Source organism: Pituophis catenifer, unplaced genomic scaffold (genome assembly GCF_029215685.1).
Source record: "Pituophis catenifer annectens isolate HBS135680 unplaced genomic scaffold, rPitCat1.0.hap2 SCAF_17, whole genome shotgun sequence".
In the NCBI taxonomy this organism is placed as follows: domain Eukaryota; kingdom Metazoa; phylum Chordata; class Lepidosauria; order Squamata; family Colubridae; genus Pituophis; species Pituophis catenifer.
Genome location: NW_027256897.1, coordinates 7,349,425 through 7,372,015, shown reverse-complemented (window position 1 = coordinate 7,372,015; position 22,591 = coordinate 7,349,425). Strand labels below are relative to the sequence as shown.

General features: G+C 44.4%; 1 protein-coding gene and 1 pseudogene across 1 annotated transcript in view; one reads left to right on the top strand and one right to left on the bottom strand.

Moving 5' to 3' along the window:
- Window positions 1–22,591, top strand: part of CACNA1B (calcium voltage-gated channel subunit alpha1 B) — a 189,094-nt gene that overhangs the window by 159,651 nt on the left and 6,852 nt on the right. Inside the window, exons 34-44 of the mRNA XM_070955498.1 lie at window positions 822–887; window positions 2,483–2,574; window positions 3,469–3,619; window positions 4,130–4,257; window positions 6,730–6,826; window positions 12,966–13,074; window positions 13,282–13,284; window positions 16,818–16,922; window positions 18,030–18,142; window positions 19,919–20,037; window positions 21,411–21,540. Coding sequence (XP_070811599.1) covers window positions 822–887; window positions 2,483–2,574; window positions 3,469–3,619; window positions 4,130–4,257; window positions 6,730–6,826; window positions 12,966–13,074; window positions 13,282–13,284; window positions 16,818–16,922; window positions 18,030–18,142; window positions 19,919–20,037; window positions 21,411–21,540 — 1,113 coding nt within the window. The remainder of the gene's footprint in view (window positions 1–821; window positions 888–2,482; window positions 2,575–3,468; window positions 3,620–4,129; window positions 4,258–6,729; window positions 6,827–12,965; window positions 13,075–13,281; window positions 13,285–16,817; window positions 16,923–18,029; window positions 18,143–19,918; window positions 20,038–21,410; window positions 21,541–22,591) is intronic.
- LOC139325898 (U5 spliceosomal RNA) lies at window positions 16,675–16,744 on the bottom strand (annotated as a pseudogene).

Below are 22,591 nucleotides of genomic sequence, written 5' to 3'. Positions count from 1 at the left end.
AAAGCACATACAGGCAACTGATGCAGCAGGATTCATTAACTTCTCTTTATATACATAATAACACATGAGACATATATACAATACCCAGAGTGGTTCTTCCAACGTAGTAGAAGAACAAGCAAACACAAGCAGAGGAGAGAAGAGTTTCAGTTTCAATTCTCAGCACAGCGCTCAGAGTTAAGCACAGCTAAGCCACGCCCAGGCTCCTTACTGTCTCAGCTCCCATTGGCGGACCTTGTTACTAAGCCCTATTCATTGGTTGCCCTTGTTACCATGTCTCTGCCAGTCATAAATACATTGACAGCAAGAACAAAGCAACACAAAAAAACAACACAAGACATTAAAAAAAAAGGTGCATTAAAAATTCACAAAGACATACAGGCAGTCCTCGATTTACAACAGTTTAATGACCGTTCGAAGTTACATCATCACAGAGAAAAGTGACTTAGACGGCACTGAAAATAGTGACTTATGACTGTTTTTCACACTTATGACTGTTGCAGATTCCCCATGGTCATGTGATCAAAATTCAAAGGCCTGTCAACTGAGTCATATTTATGACCGTCGCAGTGTTCTGGGGGGGGGGGTTGTCACATGATCAAAATTCAGACACTTGGCACCTGACTTATATTTATGACAGTTGCAGTGTCCTGCAGTCATGCGATCCTCTTTTCCTGACAAGCCAAAGCAATGAATTCGGGGCCCAATTGCAGCCTTGAGCCGAGGACTCTGAAACGTGCGGCTGTGCAGATGTTGTGATGTCCTGTGGTCTGCTGGGCGAGTCTAACCTCCCGACTTTTTTTTTTTTTCCTTTCCTCCAGGCCTTGCCATATGTGTGCCTCCTCATCGCCATGCTGTTTTTCATCTATGCCATAATTGGCATGCAGGTAAAAATCTGCTAGGGGGGAACCAGATCTGCTAAGCGGTGTTCAGAGCCTGCTCTGATCAGATTGGCAAGATAGGTTTAGCGATGGGTCAAAAAACTACCCTGTTGTAAATCCACCTTTCCCGTGGAGGTGCTTGGAGAAAACTCATCTTGAAGGGTGGCCATCTCCATATCTTGTAGCATCTTCACGTTGTGGTATATAAAATTCTATGGGTGAAATGGTGCTGAAATCCGTCTAGTTCATGATCTGTCTCTCCTCAACGCAGGGAGTTCAGAACTAGGATAGGATAGGATAGGATAGGATAGGATAGGATAGGATAGGATAGGATAGGATAGGATAGGATAGGATTAGATTATCAGGGTTCCAACAGATGCCCTAATTAAATCATGAGCCTTGCGCCAAGCTTCAAAAGAAATCCAGTTATTTATTAGGAGTTCATGTAGGCACGTTCCATGTGAAGCCAACTCTGACCCCATGTAATTTACGACCCAGACATGGCCCTGTTTCTCTCCCCCCCCCTCTCACCCCAGGGTGTGTCATCAGTCACATTCGCCAACGGAGCAATTTCGCAGATTGTAGAGATCACTCCCCTCTGTCCGCTGTGGGTAACCCTGGGAGACAGCCTTGAGAGAGATATGTCTGGAATGTGCTTTTGTTTTTGGCTACTGTGCTGTTTCGCCAGTTTTCCTATCCCTCTTGCCTATGGCAACTCGAGAGCAGGCCAGGGATGCTTTGCGAGTTGACAAGGATAGGATAGGATAGGGTAGGATAGGATAGGATAGGATAGGATAGGATAGGATAGGATAGGATAGGATAGGATAGGATAGGATAAGATAGGATAGGACAGGACAGGACAGGACAGGACAGGACAGGACAGGACAGGACAGGACAGGACAGGACAGGACAGGACTGGACAGGACAGGACTGGACAGGACAGGACAGGACAGGATAGGCAGCTGCCTCTTGAAAAAGCACCTTTGGGACAACCATGACCTGGAGGACTGAGAATCTCCATAGACATCTGAATGGCATGTCTTCTGTCTCCAAGCCCAGTGCCACTTGGAGTATCTAAGGGTGATGAAACCCATCATCTCCAATGGTACCTTTGCTAAATGCCATTGTCATGCTCGCCCTTCTGCTAAAGTGTAGAACTCTTTACAATGTCCTCTTCGTTGTTTCTTCTCTGTCTCTGTCTCTCTGTCTCTGTCTCTCTCTCTGTCTGTCTCTGTCTCTCTCTCTCTGTCTCTCTCTCTCTCTGTCTCTCTCTCTCTCTTTCTGTCTCTCTCTCTCTCTTTCTGTCTCTGTCTCTGTCTCTGTCTCTGTCTCTCTCTCTCTCTCTCTCTCTCTCTGTCTCTCCCTCCCGCTCTGTCTCTGTCTCTGTCTCTCTCTTTCTTTCTCTCTGTCTCTCTCTCTCTTTCTATCTCTCTCTCTGTCTGTCTCTCTGTCTCTCTCTCTCTGTGTGTGTGTGTGTGTGTGTCTCTCTGTTTCTCTGTTTCTGTCTCTGTCTCTCCCCCCCCCGTCTCTTTCTCTCTCTGTCTCTCTGTCTCTCTGTCTCTGTCTCTGTCTCTCTCCTCCTTCTCTCACCTTGCCCCCAGGTCTTTGGAAACATCGCTCTGGATGATGACAGTGCCATTAATCGTCACAATAACTTCCAAACCTTTCTGCAAGCACTAATGCTGCTTTTTCGGTGAGTCATTGCTGGATCCCGTACGGGAGAAATATTCCTTCTTGGCCCATGTTTTATCAACCATGCCATAATTTTCAGCAATCTGAAGAACTATTGATTAAAAGCCCATGGTTACCTATATACATAGCACGGCCCAGATAGCAATAGCACTTAGACTTATATACCACTTTACTGTGCTTTACAGCCCTCGGTTCACAGAGTCAGCCTATTGCCCCCCCCCCCAACAATCTGGGTCCTCATTTTACCCACCTCGGAAGGATGGAAGGCTGAGTCAACCTTGAGCCTGGTAAGATTCGAACTGCCAAACTGCAGTCAGTCGGCAGTCAGCAGAAGTAGCCTGCAGTATTGCACTCTAACCATTGCGCCACCGCAGCTCATACCCAAAAGGTTTTAACTGAAACTTTAGGAGCTTTAATAGAAGGATCCAGTCTGCCACACCTATTCATCTCTGCCCCCTGCCTTTTATCTCCAGAGCTAGGGTGGGGCTTGGCTAGCAGCGGTGGCTCTTCCATTCCAAGGACCAGCCCATAGATTTCCACTGCTCTCCTCTCCTCTGCCTTCTGTGCATCTGCGCATCAGGCACTGGACCCAGCTGTTCCTCCTCTTCCTCATCAGCCATCTCCAGACCTTGGGGCTGTTGACTCTCCATCTGAGGGATGACGGACGGCCCAGGCTCCTCCTCTGTCTCTCTCTCAGCCAGCTCCATTCCCTCTTCCCCCTCGGAGCTCCCAGGTTGCCCTGATGCTGATCCTGACTCCCATGCCTCCTCCTCCTCTTCCTCTGATTCGGCTGCTGGAGGGACCGGCGGCCGATGGGCCACAACACATCTAAGCTACTGAGTCCATTCTGGACCAGTTGATTCCTCCCAATTCCTTTCCTTGCGTTTGATTTCAGGAGCGCTACTGGAGAAGCCTGGCATGAAATCATGCTTGCGTGCCTCAGCAACCAACCCTGCGACGAGCACTCCAACCTCAGCAGAAACGAATGTGGCAGTGACTTTGCTTACTTCTACTTTGTCTCCTTCATCTTCCTCTGCTCCTTTCTGGTGAGACATTTCTCTCCCCGTTGAAAACGGCAATGCTCTAATGTATTCAAGAGCTCCGTCTCTTTCAGGCCTACTTTTCCTTGGACCACAAAAAGTTGCCCTTGTTGTTCCAGTCTATGCCCTCTTCCGTTTGTCTGAAAAGTTGGGAACTCACTTATCAACAATAACATAAAAAAGTTAAGAATCAGAATAGAGCTGGAAGGGACCTCGGAGGTCTTCTAGTCCAACCCCCTGCTTAAGCAGGAGACCCTATACTATTTCAAACAGGTGGCTGTCCAGTCTCTTCTTGAAGACCTCCAGTGATGGAGCACCCACAATGTCTGGTGGCAAGCTGTTCCACTGGTTAATTGTCCTCACTGTTAGGAAGTTTCTCCTTAATTCCAGGTTGCTTCTCTCCTTGATTAGCATCCATCCATTGTTTCTTTTTCTTGCCTTCTGGTGCTTTGGATTAATTTGGGTTAAAGTTAATAACCTCCCTACCCTGATTTCATTTCCATCCTCCCTTTACAGATGTTGAACCTGTTTGTGGCTGTAATCATGGACAACTTTGAGTACTTGACCCGAGATTCATCCATCCTTGGACCTCATCATCTGGATGAGTTCATTCGTGTGTGGGCAGAGTACGACCCAGCTGCTTGGTATGTATGTCCGCTTTTGGTCTTGTGAAGGTGGTGTTGGATTGGCTGAGGTGCTTCTCACATTGGGGGAAGATCAGCCAAGAAAAAAAGGGATTAGCTGGCTATCCTCAAAGACAGCTGCATTGGGGTTCCTCACCTGGCTTTAGAGGTCCAAGACCCATCAATATTTTGGGTGATGGAGATTTGGAAGCTGGACCGGTATCCATATTACTAATGATACAACTCTCCACTTTCTCCCATTGGGTATGCATTCCAGGGAGTCATAGGTCTAAACTCAAAAGAACAATGATGACTACACCACCATGGCAAAAAAACGTAGGGAAAACAACAGTCAGGGAAGTGAATGAAATCCATGAAAGTTGGCTTCGTTTTCACGTCTCTGGTTCTACTTATTGGTTGGTGCACGCGCAGTAAACGGGTTGCGGGCAGTCCTCGACTTACGACAGTTCACTTAGTGACCGTTCAAAGTTACCACGCCACTGGAAAAATGACTTATGACCGTTTTTAAAAAGTTACCACCTTTGTAGCATTTCGCCCATGATCAAACTTGACAGCTGGTTCATACTTATGACCGTTGCAAAGTCACGTGAGTCCTCTTTTGCGACCTTCTGATGAGCAAAGCCCGTAAGGAAGCTAGATTCACCTAACAGATGGGTTACTAACTGATCAACTGCAGTGATTCACTTAACAAGGGTGGCAAGGAAGGTCGTAAAATGGGACGAAACCCCCTTAGCAAATGTCTCACCTAGCAACATAAATTTTAGGCTCAATTGTGGTTGTAAGTTGACGTCTTAGTTATTAGCTTTTAAGAAGAGACGAGACAACTTATCTGAAATAGTATAGGTCAGGGATGGCGAACCTTTTCGGCACCGAGTGCCCAAACCAGAAGGCGCGTGCCAGAGTGCCGGAAACCCAAAGACGAGCTAGCTGGCGCGCATCTGTGTGCCAGCCAGTTGATCTTTGGGTTTTGGCACATGCATGCACTCCAGCTAGCTGGTCTTTGCACACACCGGAGCACCGGAAACCCGAAGACTAGCTGGCCAGCGTGCGCATGCCTGTTTTTGGCCATTTTAGGGGCCGTTTTCAGGCCGTTTTTTGGGGCCATTTCTAGGCTGTTTTTCTGGCCCGAAAACTGGCAAAAATAGCCTGAAAACAGCCCCAAAAAGGGCCCAAAAATGGCTAAAAAAAACCAGCCTAAAAATGGCTCAAAAATGGCCTAGAAACAGCTCAAAAAACAGCCTAAAATGGCTCAAAAATGCCCCAAAAATGGCTTAAAAAACGGCCTAAAATGGCTCAAAAAACAGCCCCAAAACAGCTCAAAAACAGCCCAAAAATGGCTAAAAAATGGCCTTAAAATGGCTCAAAAAAGGTCTTAAAATGGCTCAAAAAACTGCCTTAAAATGGCTTAAAAAACAGCCTAAAATGGCTCAAAAAACAGCCCAAAAACAGCTCAAAACAGCCCAAAAATGGCTCAAAAATGGCCTTAAAATGGCTCAAAAAACGGCCTTAAAATGGCTCAAAAAACGGCCTTAAAATGGCTCAAAAAACAGCCTTAAAATGGCTCAAAAAACAGCCTAAAAAAGCCCCGGAAAACAGCCCTAAAAAGGCCCCCAAAACAGCCTGTTTTTTGGCAGTTTTTCGGGCTGTTTTCCGGTGCTCCGGTGCCCGTAAAGACCAGCTGGGCTTCCAGAAACCAGAAGAGCAGCTGGCGATGGTGCGCGTGCCCACAGAGAGGTCTCTGCGTGCCACCTCTGGCATGCGTGCCATTAGGTTCACCATCACCGGTATAGGTTCTCCTCCTTGAGCTGGGGGCTGGACTAGAAAAGACATCGCAGGACCCTTCCCGCTCTATTCAGTTCTAAAGTTATTGCTTTTGATTCATCTCCTCCTACTTATGGAAACTAACCAATTGTCAACTTGCAAAGCTTTCAAGTTGCCATGAGCAGGAGGGAGGGAGAACTGATAGAGCTGTTTGATTTCCCTAACTGAAGTGCATTCCATACATTCTTCCTGACTGCAATCAGAAGGAGGGTGTTGGTTTTCACAGCCAGCCAAAGTGGTTAATTGGAGAATGTGATTTATGACATGGCCAGAGAGGAGGGGAGAGACAGAGTCATAGGGGAACCTAAATCTATGTGGGATTAGTTCTAACTGCATCCGAATATTACCGAAATGGTGCTCCTAATAAATGACTGTATTTCTTTTGAAGTTCGGCTCATGGCTCATGAATTAATTAGGGCATCTTTTGGAAACTTCACACCAATTACTTTTATGGGACTTCAGCGGAGAGGATTTTTCTAACTCATCGGTTCTGAAATGTCATCTTTTTCCTCCAGTTTTTCTTCTCCTAGTCATGTTATTATGGGATGGTGACAAGAGGTTCCAGGAGAGAGTTTTGGTTTTAATTTTAATCGCATCTTTTATTTCCCCCCGTCGAGTCGCGACTTATAAAAATGTCTGTTTTCTTTCCAGTTGCCGGATACATTATAAGGATATGTACAATTTATTCCGAGCTATTGCTCCACCCTTGGGCTTAGGAAAGAAGTGCCCTCATAGAGTGGCATACAAGGTTTGAAAAATTCGGGGTGGGGGGTGGGGAAATCCCAGTCCTTTTTTTTTGTGTGGTGGGGGAGGAGAGGTTGCCTTGACTTGCAAACTGAATGGGGTCTTTTGAGTCTGTGCTGCCCCCCCCCAAAAAAAGAAAGAAATAAAAAAAATAGAAATAACCTTGGAATGAAACTAACCGGTTGTGTACCTAGAAACGATGGACAAGCTTGTTCCCACCCTTACGTACCTGCCTGCTGCATTTTTCCTTCTGCCCAACTTAGATCTTCCCTGCCTGGATACGGAAGCCTTATGGGATGGTCAGCTTTAAAAAAAAAAAAAAAGAGTTTCCTTCTTCTAACTAGGAATTGGGAGAAGATTTAGGTTAACCCGGCCATGCCCGAGCTCCTAGGCAGATTGAACAGATTAACAGAGGTGGAAGGGACCTTGTAGGTCATCTAGTCCAACCCCCACCCAAGCAGGAGACCCTACACCATTTCTGACAGAAGGCAGTCCAGTCTCTTCTTGAAAGTTTCCATGGATAAAGTTCCCACAACTTCTGAAGGCAACTTCTGTTCCATGGGTTGATTGTTCTCACCATCAGAAAGTTCCTTCTTATTTCCAGGTTGAATCTCTCCTTTATCAGTTTCCAGCCATTATTCCTTGTCTGGCCTTCGGGTGCCTTGGAAAATAGCTTGACCCCCTTCCTCCTCTCTGTGGCAGCTCCTCAAATATTAGAAGACTACTATCATGTCTCCCCCGGTCCTTCTCTTCACTAGACTAGCCATGCCTAGTTCCTGCAATCATTCATCATATGTTTCAGCCTCCAGTCCCCTAATCATCTTTGTTGCTTGATGATTAAAAATAGGCTGCGAAGATGTGAAGAACTGTTGCAGGAATTGGGTATGTCTGGTCTTGTGAAAATAAGAACTTGGGGTGACATGATAGCAGTGTTCCAATATTTGAGGGACTGCCACAAAGAACAAGGAGTCAAGCTATTCTCCAAAGCACCTGAAGGGCAGGATAAGAAGCAATGGATGGAAACCAATCAAGGAAGGAAGCAACCTAGAATTAAGGAAAAAATTTCCTGATAGTTAGAACAATTGATCAATGGAATGACTTCCCTCCGGAAGTTGTGGGTGCTCCATTGTTGGAGTTTTTAACGAAGAGATTGGACAGCCATTTGTCTGAAATAATATAGGATCTCCTGCTTGAAGTCCTCCAAGGTCCCACCCAACTCTGTTATTCTGCTCTGTTCTAACTCTTTTCATCCAGCCCAATTCCAGGAAAAAAAAGATCTCCCATTATTTTGTTCCACAGCGAGATGCTAAAAACTTTTATTTAGTTCAAAGCTAGAACTTGCTTTTTGGTTTTGAAAAGGCCAGCCAACAGTCTAATGTAATCTGGAATTCTTAACTAGGTCTTTAAGAGCTAAGGAGAGCTTTTAAAGAATATTGTAGCAAAATACGGGCTAAATTATTGAAGAAGGATAAGATCTTTTTTAAAAAAAAACAAAAAGAGCACAAGATCAATCCATTAAATCTTCAGTCATTGAGAAAGGAGATGTTTTACCCTGGTCAATTTGCTATAAAGGTGATTTGGAAGGAAATTGTATTTTCAGACTTCCAAAATTTTGTTAATGTAGCTTTAGAATAAAATAAAAGTAAGGTATCCTTGGTGGCTCTCTGAGCTCGGTGGTTTTCTGGCAGACATTTTAATACCAAACTACGTAACGTAATCAGTGCTAAAATAGAATTGGTGATCTCATTGGCTTTTCGGTCTAATCTACTTGGTAAGGCTGACATCAATTTTGTACTTTTGAAAGTACAATTCTCTTGCTGTCTCTTCTACAGCCTGAGAAACTGGGGAGGGCCGCTTCCGAGCCTCTTGTCCCACTCATTTTACAGCTATGGGCTAGGCTGTCTCTTATCTTCCATCTCCCAAGGTCCCAAAGCTACAGCCTTATTTCTTGATTCATTCTCCAAAGCCTGAATTATTGGGATAATGCTTGGCATGGAAGAAGTCTCTCTGCCCTTCTGTGCAATTGAAACAGATCTTCCACTGAAGAAAGAACATGGCACTGAGGATGTCACTTAGCTGGGTAATGAAATGTCTGCAAGAAAGCAGCACAAGATCAGAGCGCATCAAATATGGATGAATGGGAGGCAGGCAGGCAGGGACAGGAAGGGAGGAAGGGAAAGGAAGGGAGGAAAGCAGGGAGGAAGGAAGGAAGGAAGGAAGGAAGACCACTGATGATGTTACCTAGTTGGGTAATGAAACTTCTGCAAGAAAGCAGCCAAGCTCAGAGAGCATTAAGGACATTGAAGGAAGGAAGGAAGGAGGGAGGAAAGGGAGGGAGGGAGGGTAGAGGGAGTGAGAGAGGAAGGAAAGAAGGAGGGAGGGAGGGAAGGAAGGAAGGAGGGAGGAAGGAGGAAGGAAGAAGGGAAGGGAAAGGAAGGAAGGAGGGAGGGAAGGAAGGAGGGAGGGGAGAGGGAGGGAGGGAGGAAGGAAGGAAGGAAGGAAGGGAAAGGAAGGAAGGAGGGAGGGAGGGAAGGAGGGAGGGAGGGAGGGGAGAGAGAGGGAGGGAGGAAGGAAGAAAGGGAGGGAAGGAGGGAGGAAGGAAGAAGGGAAGGGAAAGGAAGGGAGGAAAGAGGAAGGGAGGAAGGGAAGAAAGCAGGGAGGGGAGAGGGAGGGAGGAAGGAAGAAAGGAAGGAGGAAGGAAGGAAGGAAGGAAGGAAGGAAGGAAGGAAGGAAGGAAGGAAGGAAGGAAGGAAGGAAGGAAGGAATATCACTGATGATGTTACTTCATTGGGCAATCAAACATCTGCAAGAAAGCAACCAAACTCGGAGAACTCCAAGGACTCCAACAAACAAATCTTTTCCTTCAACCGCGGCTGACCATCCCATAACGCTTCCTTTCCCCTCCTCCTTCACAGGAGCACTACCACTTTCCTTCACACCGAAAATAACACCTCCCCGTTGGAAATCGACCGCTGCCTTTTTTTTTTTCTAAAGGAGTTACGATTTCTTTCCCCTACACCTTCACCGAGGATTCCACTTTTCTCCTCTTTCCCTTTCCTACGGCCTGACCTGTTTCTGTCCAATAAAAATAAAAAATCTTGAGAGCAGATGGCAGGAGAAACCCAAAAGAGATGGACTTGAAGAAGCCCTCCTCATCTAACCTCCTCCTTCCCTGGAAGCCAGTCTTCCGTCGCACTAATTAACCAGAATTCTCTTGTCTCCTTGTTTGCTTTTCCCCTCCTCCCCTACACCGATCCTTATTATTATTATTTCCCCCTCTTTTTTGTGGCTGGTGCTTCTTTCTTGCGTTGTCTTACCTTTCCCGCCTGTCTGTCTGTCTGTCTGTCTCCCCCTACTGGTTCCAAGTGGGCGGATCAGTTACACCGACATGTACGAGATGCTGAGGCACATGTCACCACCACTTGGCCTCGGGAAGAACTGTCCCGCTCGTATTGCCTATAAGGTTAGATTTGCCCCCACCGGACCACCCCTGGTGGCATCTGTGTTTCGTTCTAAGCTTCATGCCCTCGTGGTACTCGTGGCTTCCGCAGACCTCTTTTTCTCCTCTGGTCCAGGGGTGTCCAAACTCTCGGCCAAAGGGACTTTCAAGTCTGGACTTCTCCAATAGGAGACAAAAAAAATGGTCGCCCTGATTGGATTCTCCTTTCACGAGGTTGGAAAGAGAACGAACCTACCCGAGAATGCCACACCCGTCCAATTGTCTTCAAAAAAAAAAACTAGGAATTACTCACACCTATTTCAGTGAATGCTTTCACCGATTTCAAGGTGGAAAAAAAAAACCGGAAGAGTTTCCCGTTATTTGCCAAAGCCCAGGCAGGTGCCTACCCTGTTTCCCTGAAAATAAGACATCCTCTGATAATAAGCCCAATCAGGCTTTTGGGTGCATGTGCTAAAATAAATCTCCCCCTGAAAATAAGCCTTCCCCAAAAATATTTAAATGCAGAGCTGGAAATCAGGTAGGAGCCCCATCTTGCTCCAAGTACCCCCAAAATAATAAGACCTCCCCGAAAATAAGGCCAAGCACTTATTTCGGGGTTCAAAAAAATATAAGTCAGGGTCTTATTTTCGGGGAAACACAGTAACTGCCCCCATAGCGGGTCTACGACAACTCGCCATGGCCAACGTGCCGTGGCCAATTCTCCATGGCACAACTCACCGTGTTGAGCTGAATAGGATATCCAACAAATAGTGGATATCTAGAATCATGAAAGAAAAAACGCCAAAGGCGGGACAGAATGAAACGTGAACGATCAAAATTTTTTAAAAAATATTTTTTTAATTATTTTAAACCAGGGGTGTCAAATACGATTTCATTGAGGGCTGCATCAGGGTTGTGTTTGACCTTGGGGGGAGCTGGGGTAGGCATGGCCAGCTCGACGTCACTCGTGTTGGGGGCGCCTGTGGTGGCCCCGTCTTCACTGGCAGAGGCACCGTGGGTCAGTCGATTGTTTCCAGAGCGGCCCCGCGGGCGAGATCTAAACACCCCCGCGGGCTGAATCTGGCCTCTGGGCCTTGAGTTTGACGCCCCTGTTTTAAATAATTGAATTGTTGAATTGTCCCTCAGTGAGTTGTCCTGTGGCAAATCAGCCACGCTGAGTTCTTCTGCAGCGAGTTGGCCATGGCCAATTGGTGGTGTCAAGTTGACTGTGAGAAGTTAGCCGTGGCAAGTTGGCTGCAGCGAGTTGTCCCATTCCACCCGCAGCTATGTAAAGCAACTTAATAAGACCCTTTGCCATGGAGTTTTTTACCCCCATTTATTTATATTTTGCATAGAATTGTCGCAATAACCAGTTGGAGAAGATCAGTTGTAAACCATCTTCTCCAAGGAGAGTATCTCTGGTACATCCACCTCTCGTTCGGGTTAGAATTACAGTCCTAAGTCATTCGATTTGGACACCCCTGTTCTAGCTTTAAACTGTTCCATCTGGACCATTTTCTGTTCCTTCTGGCTTCTTCTAATCTCTACATCCCTCCCATCTCTATTTGTTATGTCCGTGTCTTCTGGAGATAGAAAGATGTTGTGATTGTCCTCCCTGTAGCAGTTGCTTCCTTGTTTCCAAGAGCTGGTTCTGCCAACCATGGTTCTTTATCATCTCTTTTGCTCTCAATTGATCTTCTGACATGTACATGGTGTTTCTCCTCCACATGCTTCTTACGGGCTCTAATTGATCCATCCTTCTGTGTGTCTGTATTGTTGCCTTCTTGGCATGTTCCCAACTCTGGAGCTACTGTGCATGAGATCTTCCAAAGTGCATGTGTTATAGCTGTAATTTTGATATGTCTCAGGAGAGCATTATCTTCCTTCCTTCCTTCCTTCCTTCCTTCCTTCCATCTTCCTTCCTTCCTCCCTCCCTCTTTCCCATTTTCCTTCCACCCTCCCTCCCATCTTCCTCCCTCCCTCCCTCCCTCCCATCTTCCTTCCTCCCTCCCTCCCTCCCACCTTTCTTCCTTCTTCCCTCTCTCCATCCCATCTTCCTTCCTCCCTCCCTCTCTCCCATCTTCCTTCCACCCTCCCTCCCTCCCTCCCACCTTCCTTCCTTCTTCCCCCCCTCCATCCCATCTTCCTTTCTTTGTTCCTTCTTCCCTCCCTCCCTCCCATCTTCCTTCCTTCCATCCTCTCTCCCATCTTCCTTCTCCTTCCCTCCCATCTTCCTCCCTCCCTCGCTCCCATCTTCCTTCCCATCTTCCTTCCACCCTCTCTCCCTCCCATCTTCCTTCCTTCCTTCTTCCCTCCCTCCCTCCCATCTTCCTTCCTTCCTTCTTCCCCTCTCTCCCTCCCATCTTCCTTCCTTCTTCTCTCTCTCCCTCCCATCTTCCTTCGTTCCTTCCTTCCTTCCTTCCCTCCCTCCCTGACTTGCATGAAAAAAATACAACCAACACTTGTGCTGAGCTTTTCCTGTGCTGAAAGTTTAAAAAAAAAAAAAAAAAAAGAACACCGCTCCAAAATTGTGACTGAAACTTCCTCTCTGGCCCATGATGAAAACCATCTCGGCACATGAAAAGTTAGCCTTGTAGAACATTGTTGTCCTCTTTTTTACTTTGGAGGGGAGTAGGAGGTGGAGGTTGGGAGTAGGTGACGAGGGATATCGCCTTGACCGGAAGACTCCCTTCTTCTTCTTCAGCGTTTGGTCAGGATGAACATGCCCATCTCAAACGATGATTTAAGCGTCCACTTCACCTCAACGCTAATGGCCTTGATACGGACAGCCCTGGACATCAAACTTGCATCAGGTAAGGGGATGGCTGCAGTGGTGAAATCCAATTTTTTTTTACTACCGGTTCTGTGGGCGTGGCTTGGTGGGCATGGCTTGGTGGACATAGTGTGGCTTGGTGGGCGTGGCAGGGGAAGGATACTGCAAAATCTCCATTCCCTCCACACTCCTGGGAGAAGGATATTGCAAAATCTCCATTCCCACCGCACTCTAGGGCCAGCCAGAGGTGGTATTTGCCGGTTCTCCGAACTACTCAAAATTTCCGCTACCGGTTCGCCAGAACGTGTCAGAACCTGCTGGATTTCACCCCTGGATGGCTGGCTAGATGACCTCCAAGGTCCTTTTCAGCTCTATTCTGTTGTTTTTTGGGGGAGGGTTGCCTTTATTAAAGAATTAAGCCAGCAAGAATTAGATTTTTGGGGGATGGCTTATTAAACAGGACAGTGATACATATCTTAGAAGAAACTATAGCAAGGTGCAACTATCAGTAAGGAAATAAATCTCAAGGAAAAGGGAAGACCATGTCCAAGGGAGAAAATTCAGATTCACAGGTCAATAATTTAGATGACCAAGATCTTAAGGGATTCCTCTGCTACATATTCAGCATCAGACTAAAGTTACAAGAAGTTTGGGATATGGAGTGATGTAGATCTGGTTGTAACACATTTTCTGCTGATAGACATGACCCAACATAGAGGAAAGGAAAGTGGGTACTCTTACAGCTTATATTATAGTTAGAAAAATTAATCAGCGGAACGACTTGCCTCCAGAAGTGGTAAATGCTCCAACACTGGAAGTTTTTAAGAAGAGATTGGACAACCATTTGCCTGAAGTGGTGTAGGGTTTCCTGGCCAAGCAGGGGGTTGGACTAGAAGACCTCCAAGGTCCCTCCCAACTCTGTCATTCTATTCTATTCTATTCTATTCTATTCTATTCTATTCTATTCTATTCTATTCTATTCTATTCTATTCTATTCTATTCCATATTCCCATTCCCTATTCTATTCTATTCTATTCTATTCTATTCTACTCTACTCTACTCTACTCTACTCTACTCTACTCTACTCTACTCTATTCTATTCTATTCTATTCTATTCTATTCTATTCTATTCTATTCTATTCCATATTCCCATTCCCATTCCCTATTCTATTCTATTCTATTCTATTCTATTCTATTCTATTCTATTCCATATTCCCATTCCCTATTCTATTCTATTCTATTCTATTCTATTCTATTCTATTCCATATTCCCATTCCCTATTCTATTCTATTCTATTCTATTCTATTCTATTCCATATTCCCATTCCCATTCCCTATTCTATTCTATTCTATTCTACTCTTCTAATAGAATAGAATAGGGAATGGGAATATGGAATATGGAATATGGAATAGAATAGAATAGAATATTCTATTCTATTCCATATTCCATATTCCCATTCCCTATTCTATTCTATTCTATTCTATTCTATTCTATTCCATTCCATTCCATTCCATTCCATTCCATTCCATTCCATTCTATTCTACTCTACTCTACTCTATTCTATTCCATATTCCCATTCCCTATTCTATTCTATTCTATTCTATTCTATTCTATTCTATTCTATTCTATTCTATTCCATATTCCCATTCCCTATTCTATTCTATTCTATTCTATTCTATTCTATTCTATTCTACTCTACTCTATTCTATTCCATATTCCCATTCCCTATTCTATTCTATTCTATTCTATTCTATTCTATTCTATTCTATTCCATATTCCCATTCCCTATTCTATTCTATTCTATTCTATTCTATTCTATTCTATTCTATTCTTATTTTTTCTCTATTCTATTCTATTCTATTCTATTCTATTCTATTCCATTCTATTCTATTCTTATTTTTTCTCTATTCTATTCTATTCTATTCTATTCTATTCTATTCTACTCTACTCTACTCTACTCTACTCTATTCTATTCTATTCTATTCTATTCTATTCTTATTTTTTCTCTATTCTATTCTATTCTATTCTACTCTACTCTACTCTACTCTACTCTACTCTACTCTACTCTATTCTATTCTATTCTATTCTATTCTATTCTATTCTATTCTATTCTATTCCATATTCCCATTCCCTATTCTATTCTATTCTATTCTATTCTATTCTATTCCATATTCCCATTCCCTATTCTATTCTATTCTATTCTATTCTATTCTATTCTATTCTATTCTATTCCATATTCCCATTCCCTATTCTATTCTATTCTATTCTACTCTACTCTATTCTATTCTATTCTATTCTTATTTTTTCTCTATTCTATTCTATTCTATTCTATTCTATTCTATTCTATTCTATTCTATTCCATTCCATTCCATTCCATTCTATTCCTTATTCTATTCTATTCTATTCTATTCTATTCTATTCTATTCTTATTTTTTCTCTATTCTATTCTATTCTATTCTATTCTATTCTATTATTCTATTCTATTCTATTCTATTCTATTCTATTCTATTCTATTCTATTCTATTCTATTCTATTCCATTCCATTCCATTCCATTCCATTCTATTCCTTATTCTATTCTATTCTATTCTATTCTATTCTATTCTATTCTATTCTATTCTATTCTTATTTTTTCTCTATTCTATTCTATTCTATTCTATTATTCTATTCTATTCTATTCTATTCTATTCTATTCTATTCTATTCTATTCTATTCTATTCCATATTCCCATTCCCTATTCTATTCTATTCTATTCTATTCTATATTCCCATTCCCATTCCCTATTCTATTCTATTCTATTCTATTCTATTCTATTCTATTCTATTCTATTCCATATTCCCATTCCCTATTCTATTCTATTCTATTCTATTCTATTCTATTCTATTCTATATTCCCATTCCCTATTCTATTCTATTCTATTCTATTCTATTCTATTCTATTCTATTCTATTCTATTCTATTCTATTCTATTCCATATTCCCATTCCCTATTCTATTCTATTCTATTCTATTCTGTATATAAGCATAAATACATTTTTGAGAAGGTTAACTGAATGTAACTGCCTTACCTATCGGGGCGTTCTAGGATAACATCAAGATCTTAAGGGATTACTCTACTACATATTTAGCATCAGACTAAAGTTACAAGAAGTTTGGGATATGGAGTTATGTAGATCTGGTTGTAACACATTTTCTGCTGATAGACATGACCTATCATAGACAGTTGAGGTATCATTCTTGGGCATAAACAGAGCAGGAATGGATACATCTGGAGGGGAGACACAATGCATGGCAATATCTTCATAAGCAGAGGTGGGTTTTAGCAGGTTCTGACCGGTTCTGGAGAACCGGTAGCGGAAATTTTGAGTAGTTCAGAGAACCGGTAAATACCACTTCTGACTGGCCTCGCCCCCATCTATTCTCTGCCTCCCGAGTCCCAGCTGATCAGGAGGAAATGGGGATTTTGCAGTAACCTTCCCCTGGAGTGGGGAAGGAATGGAGATTTTACAGTATCCTTCCCCTGCCATGCCCACCAAGCCACGCCCACCAAGCCATGCCACACCCACCAAGCCACACCCACAGAACCGGTAGTAAAAAAATTTGAAACCCACCACTGCTTCATAGGCAGGTGGATCACCGAAACTCATAAATATTCCTCTCCACGGAAATCTTTTGTAAAAGGCGAAAGATTTATACGATCGGAAGAGAAACCAGCTCTATTCTGGTGTATTTTTTGAGGATTTCCCCCTGAAGTTCGACCTTGTTTCTTTGCTTTTTAATCTAACAGGTATGCTGCAACACCAGTGTGATGCTGAGCTAAGGAAGGAGGTCTCAGTGGTTTGGCCCAATTTGTCCTCCAAAACCTTGGATCTGTTAGTGCCACCTCATAAACGTAAGTGGTCCAAGCATTTTCTGTGTCTGTACAAGTGGAAAGAAGCATGAATGGCATCAGCGTTGTTACTTAATGCTACTCAGAGAGCCAGGGTAGCGTAGTGGTTAAACAAGGCATCGGGTTAGAAATCAGGACACCGGGAGTTCTAGTCTCACCTAACACAAAAAGCCAGTTGGGTGACCTTGAGCCAGTCCTCTCTTTACAAAGAAGAAGGTAGTGAGGACGAATCTCTTCCAAAAAACTCTTGCCAAGAGGACCTCAAAGTGGCATCCAGGTCAGTGGTGGGATGCAACGGGTTTAATAACCTCTTCAGTGAGGGTGCGTGCACCTAAGGCGCTTGCCTGCAGCGTTCAAAATACAGCAATTCGAAGGCACGGAAATCAGCTGTGCCGCACAAATCAGCTGAGCCAGAAAGAAGGAAATATAGGACAGGGTAGGGCAGGGGCGGGCGGTGCCAGCTGATCATCAGAACTACCGGTTCCGTTGAATCGGTCCGAACCGGATGAATACCATCTCTGATCCAGGTAGTTGCGAAGAGTCCAAATTGACTTGAAAGCACAAAAACACCACAATGGAAAACAAATATCAATCCTCCTTTACACGCCTGACTAGGTGGTTCAGTGGCTAAGACACTGAGCTTGTCAAGCAGAAAGGTCGGCAGTTCGACGGTTCGAATCCCTAGTACAGGGGTTGGACTACATGATCTCCAAGGTCCCTTCCAACTCTGTTACTGTTTTTTTTCCTCCAGCAAAATATCAGAAAAAAAAAAGACCAATATCTTAATACATTTGTTGGGTGGAGAACATCCGTCTACTACTAAGAGCATAACAAACGTAAAGCAGTTTTACCCAACTTGGTCCCTTCCAGAGGTGTTCAACTGCAACTCTCCGTGTTGCGTGGAGAACCTGGGACGGAGGGCGATGGGTATTGTAGTTAGATCCACGGAAAGCGCCAGGTTGGAGGATGCCGGTTTGAGTTCAGCTGGAATTTTCAAATGTTTGACTTGTCATAGACTCTCCAACCGCAATTCATTTTGTTTTCTTTTGCCTCCGTATCTTGTGAATTGATTTTCTGCTCTCTGTGGCTTCTTCTGTCTTCCCTGATTAGCTGAAGCCATGACAGTGGGGAAGGTTTATGCAGCCTTGATGATATTTGATTTCTACAAACAAAATAAAAACACCCGTGACCCTTCTCACTCAGGGCCTGGAGGTCTCTGTCAGGTAAATATCCATCCATCCATCCATTCAGCCTTCCATCCTTCCCTCTTTCTATCATCCATCCATCCATCCCTCTTTCTATCATCTATCCATCCATCTCTCTAACATCCATCCATTCATATCTCTATTATCCATCCATCTATCCCTCTCTCTATCAACCATCCATCCATCCATCCATCCATCCATCCCTCTTTCTATCAACTATCCATTCATCTCCCTAACATCCATCCATCTATCCCACTCTCTATCAACCATCCATCCATCCATCCCTCTCTCTCAGTCATCCATCCATCTATCCCTCTCTCTCAGTCATCCATCCATCTATCCCTCTCTCATCCATCCATCCATCCATCCACCCATCCATCCACCCATCCATCCATCCATCCATCCATCCATCCATCCACCCATCTATCCATCCATCCATCCATCTATGCATCCATCCATCCGTCCACCCATTCACCCACCCATCTATCCATCCATCCCTCTCTCTCATCCATCCATCTATCCCTCTCTCATCCATCCATGCATCCACCCACCCACCCACCCATGCATTCATCCATGCATGCATGCATGCATCCATCCATCCACCCATCCACCCACCCATACATTCATCCATCCATCCATCCATCCATCCATCCACCCACCCACCCACCCATCCATCCATCCACCCATGCATTCATCCATTTATCTATCCACCCACCCACCCACTCATCCATCCATCCACCCATCCATTCATCCATCCACTCACCCACCCATGCATTCGTCCATCCACCCATCCATCCACCCACCCACCCACCTATCTCCCTGGCCATGGATTCAATGGGGTTCAGTGCTTCTGTCAAGTACAGTTCGTCCTTTGCTGTGTTCAAAATAGTAGAAAGGCAGGTGATCCAGGCCCAGTCCTGGTCACCATGATACAAACAAAGATGCTAAGGCTAGGAAGAGTATAGAGAAAGATCAATAAAGACAATAAAGGGTCTGGAGGCTAAATCATACAATGAACAGTTGAGGGAACTAGATATGTCTAACCTAACAAAGAGAAGGACTAGGGGGTGAAACGATAACTGTCTTTTAGTACTTGGCTGACACAGAGGAGACACGGCTGACCAGGGGTGAAATGCTACCAGTTCGGACCAGTTCGGGCAAACCGATAGTAAAAAAATGCTACTAGTTCGGGCGAACCGGTATTTCCGACGATCAGCTGGGCGACGATCAGCTGTGACGCACGATTTATATTAGTTAGAATCATCGGATTTCCTGCTTTCTAGCTAATCTAAATCACGTGGCACAGTGGATTCCCCCTCCCCCTCGCTGTTCTACTTCCCTTTGCAGACTCGGAAGGCTTCAAAATGTTCTTTTTTTAAGCGCTGTGCGGGCACGCGCTCAGTAGCAGACTCACAGAACCAGTAGCAGACTTCAGAGGATTTCACCACTGGGGCTGACCTGTTCTCCAAAGCCCCAGAGGGCAAGACAGGAAGCAGTGGGTGGAAGCTTGTTAAAGAGAGATCCAATTTAGAACCAAGGAGAAATTTCCTGACAGTGAGAACAATTAATTAATGGAATAGTTTGCCTCCGAGTGGTTTTCTTGCAAACGTTTCATTACTCAGTTGTGGGTGATATATTGGTTGAGGTTTTCAAGAAAAGATTGGACAACCATTTGACCGGGATGGAATAAGGACCACCTTAAGCAGGGGGTTCGACTAGAAGACCTCCAAGGTCTCTTCCAGCCCTGTGATTCTGTGAAATCCACTCTCTCTCTCTTCTCCTCTCTTCTTCTAGACTGGCACTGTTTCCCTTTTCCATCCGCTGAAAGCGGCCCTCGAGCAAAGCCAGACAGGATTCCCCAATGCTTTCCTGCGTCAAAAGAGCTCCGCGTCACTCAACAATGGGGGCGCCCTGTAAGTACTCCTTCTCCTCTTTTTCATCGCTTCAGCCTAGCTGTTGTGACCTAGGCCCAAGTAGTTATTACCAGACACAAACAGTCCTAAACAAACATATTTTATTAAAACAGCTGAGAATGACTTCATTCTCAGCTTAGTCCAAATTAATTCCAAAACAAGTCCTTCAGACTTTGGCCTTATCACAAACCTTTGTCTTCTTTGGCACCCTGCCAAAGGCTTTTCTTGGCAAAGCCCCATGAAGTTCAGAAACAAGAGACGCCGACAAGAAACAAATGTAGCAACGTTGCTTTCCTATAAAGAGCCCAGGAGCCGTTGCTGCCATTTTAAGCCTTATGAGAGAGGGCACTCATCTCCTGGCCTTACTCCCTAGTCGTCCTCTCTGCTTTAGCTGCTCTTGCCTTCTGGCAGCTCTGCACATGCGTGCACTAGGAACAGGCTCCTCCTGTTCCTCTGCCTGTCTGCTGTCCACCTCTGGAGGCTCCGGAGTCCGTGCATCGCTCCCAAATGGCTCTGGCCCCATCTCTGCCTCCAACGCAGAGCCCTCATCCGGGCCTTCCCCTGACTCCAGGACTGGCCCATTGTCCTCCCCAGCCTCCTCATTGTCTGACTCCGCTGCCAGGCTGCTGGTGGACCACAACATTAGTTTAAGGCAGCTAGTTGAACATTGGTGTTCATTTGGATGAGGTTCTTCCAATGTCTTGCCCCCATTGGAGTCTGAATCTGAGATGGAAGATGGAAGAGCCTTGGTAGTACAGTGGTCTAAAGCACCCTGTTATTAAGACCAGCTGCCTGCAATTACTGCAGGTTCGAATCTCGCCAGGCTCAAGGTTGACTCAGCCTTCCATCCTTTCTAAGGTAGGTCAATTGAGGACCCGGATTGTGGGGGCAATAAGCTGACTTCGTATAAATATACAAAAAGGATGAAGGCTATTGCTTAGCGCATTGTAAGCCGCCCTGAGTCTCCGGAGAAGGGCGGCATATAAATCAAATTAAAAAAAAAAAAAACATCTGAGAGAGAGCGAGAGAGTGGCTTCATTGGCTGTGGAGGAAACTGGGGAAGGGCAAAGTCAGGCTGGGCAGAGCAAGGGAGAGTCCCCGAATGGTTGTAAGTCACTTTTTTTCAGTGCCATTCTAACTTTGAATATTCACTAAATGAACTGCTGTAAGTCAAGGACCAGCTGTGGTTGCATGCAAGTGATTCTGAAGGGAACATCTAAAGGTAACCCTAGAACATACAAAGCCTCTCCGGATTCCAGTTGCAAAAGAGTTGCAAAAATGCTTCTATTTTATGGTTCTTTCTTAGGCCTCCCTAGGACAGCCTTTCTGCCACGTGGTTTCTAAGAGCCTCTTCTCTTCTTCTTTTGCAACAGGCCAATGCCAGAAGGAGGAGGCATCAAAGAATCCGTGTCCTGGGGGATCCAACACACCCAGAACATGTTTTATGAAACTAGGACACCAGCGTTTGAACGAGGCCATTCGGAGGAAATTCCCGTCCAGCAGGCAAGCAAGAGGGTGGGAGATACAGTACAGACGAGAGGAAAACATAAGGATTTTCCTAGAAAATCTTAACGCCATATTGCCTTCCAGCTTCCTTTTCAGCTTGGCCTCATCTACTTAGCAAAAACCCAAATTTTGGCATTCTTTGATCTCTTAAGGGAGTGCTGATTGAACGAGCTGGTTCGTTTGCAACAGGGGAAAAAAAAAAGGGGGGGGGAATTTGGGGTTCCTAGATGACTCAAAGTAATAAGGATGGGGGGAAAGCATAATGCAGTAAATTAAGAAAATTTGTAGCTCAGGGTTAAACTGTGGGGGCCTTGGTGCTCTTTGAGCTTGGTGGTTTTCTTATAAATGTTTCATTACCCATCTAGGTAACATCATCAGTGCTAGAAGGGAGTGGGGTTTGAGGAGGAGAGGAAGAGGAAGAGGAGGAGGACGAGGAGGAAGAGGAGGAGGAGGATATATTATTCTGGGGACCTTGGTGTTTTCCAAGCTTGGTTGTTTTCTTGCAGGCATTTCAATACAAACTAGGTAACATTATCAGTACTAGAAGGGAGAGAAAGCAAACTCCCTTCTAGCACTGATGATGTTACCTAGATCAGTAATGAAACAACTGCAAGAAATCCACAAAGCTCAGAGAGCACCAAGGATCCTGGAGATCACAGGCAAACTTCTGGGAATGTTAAATAATTGTTAAATTGTCAAAGGGAATTGAAAACAAGGCAGGAATTAAAAGAACAGGGTACAGACGTTGATTGGTGGCCTTACATGCAAATAAAATCTAGATATAAGACAGATTTGACACAATATGGATTCCAAAGAGAAGTATATGAATTAGACAAAATCCTCCAAGGTACAGAAGATAAATTGATCAAAAAAAATTTACAATCATTTATTAAGATACAAATTGGAAGAGGAGGTACTTAAAGAAAATATGATCATTTGGGCGAAAAATTTCGGATGCAACATTGAATTAGATAAATGGGAGAAATTATGGAACAAAAATTATAAACTTGACAATGTCTGTATCCTATAAAGAAAATCTGTATAAAAT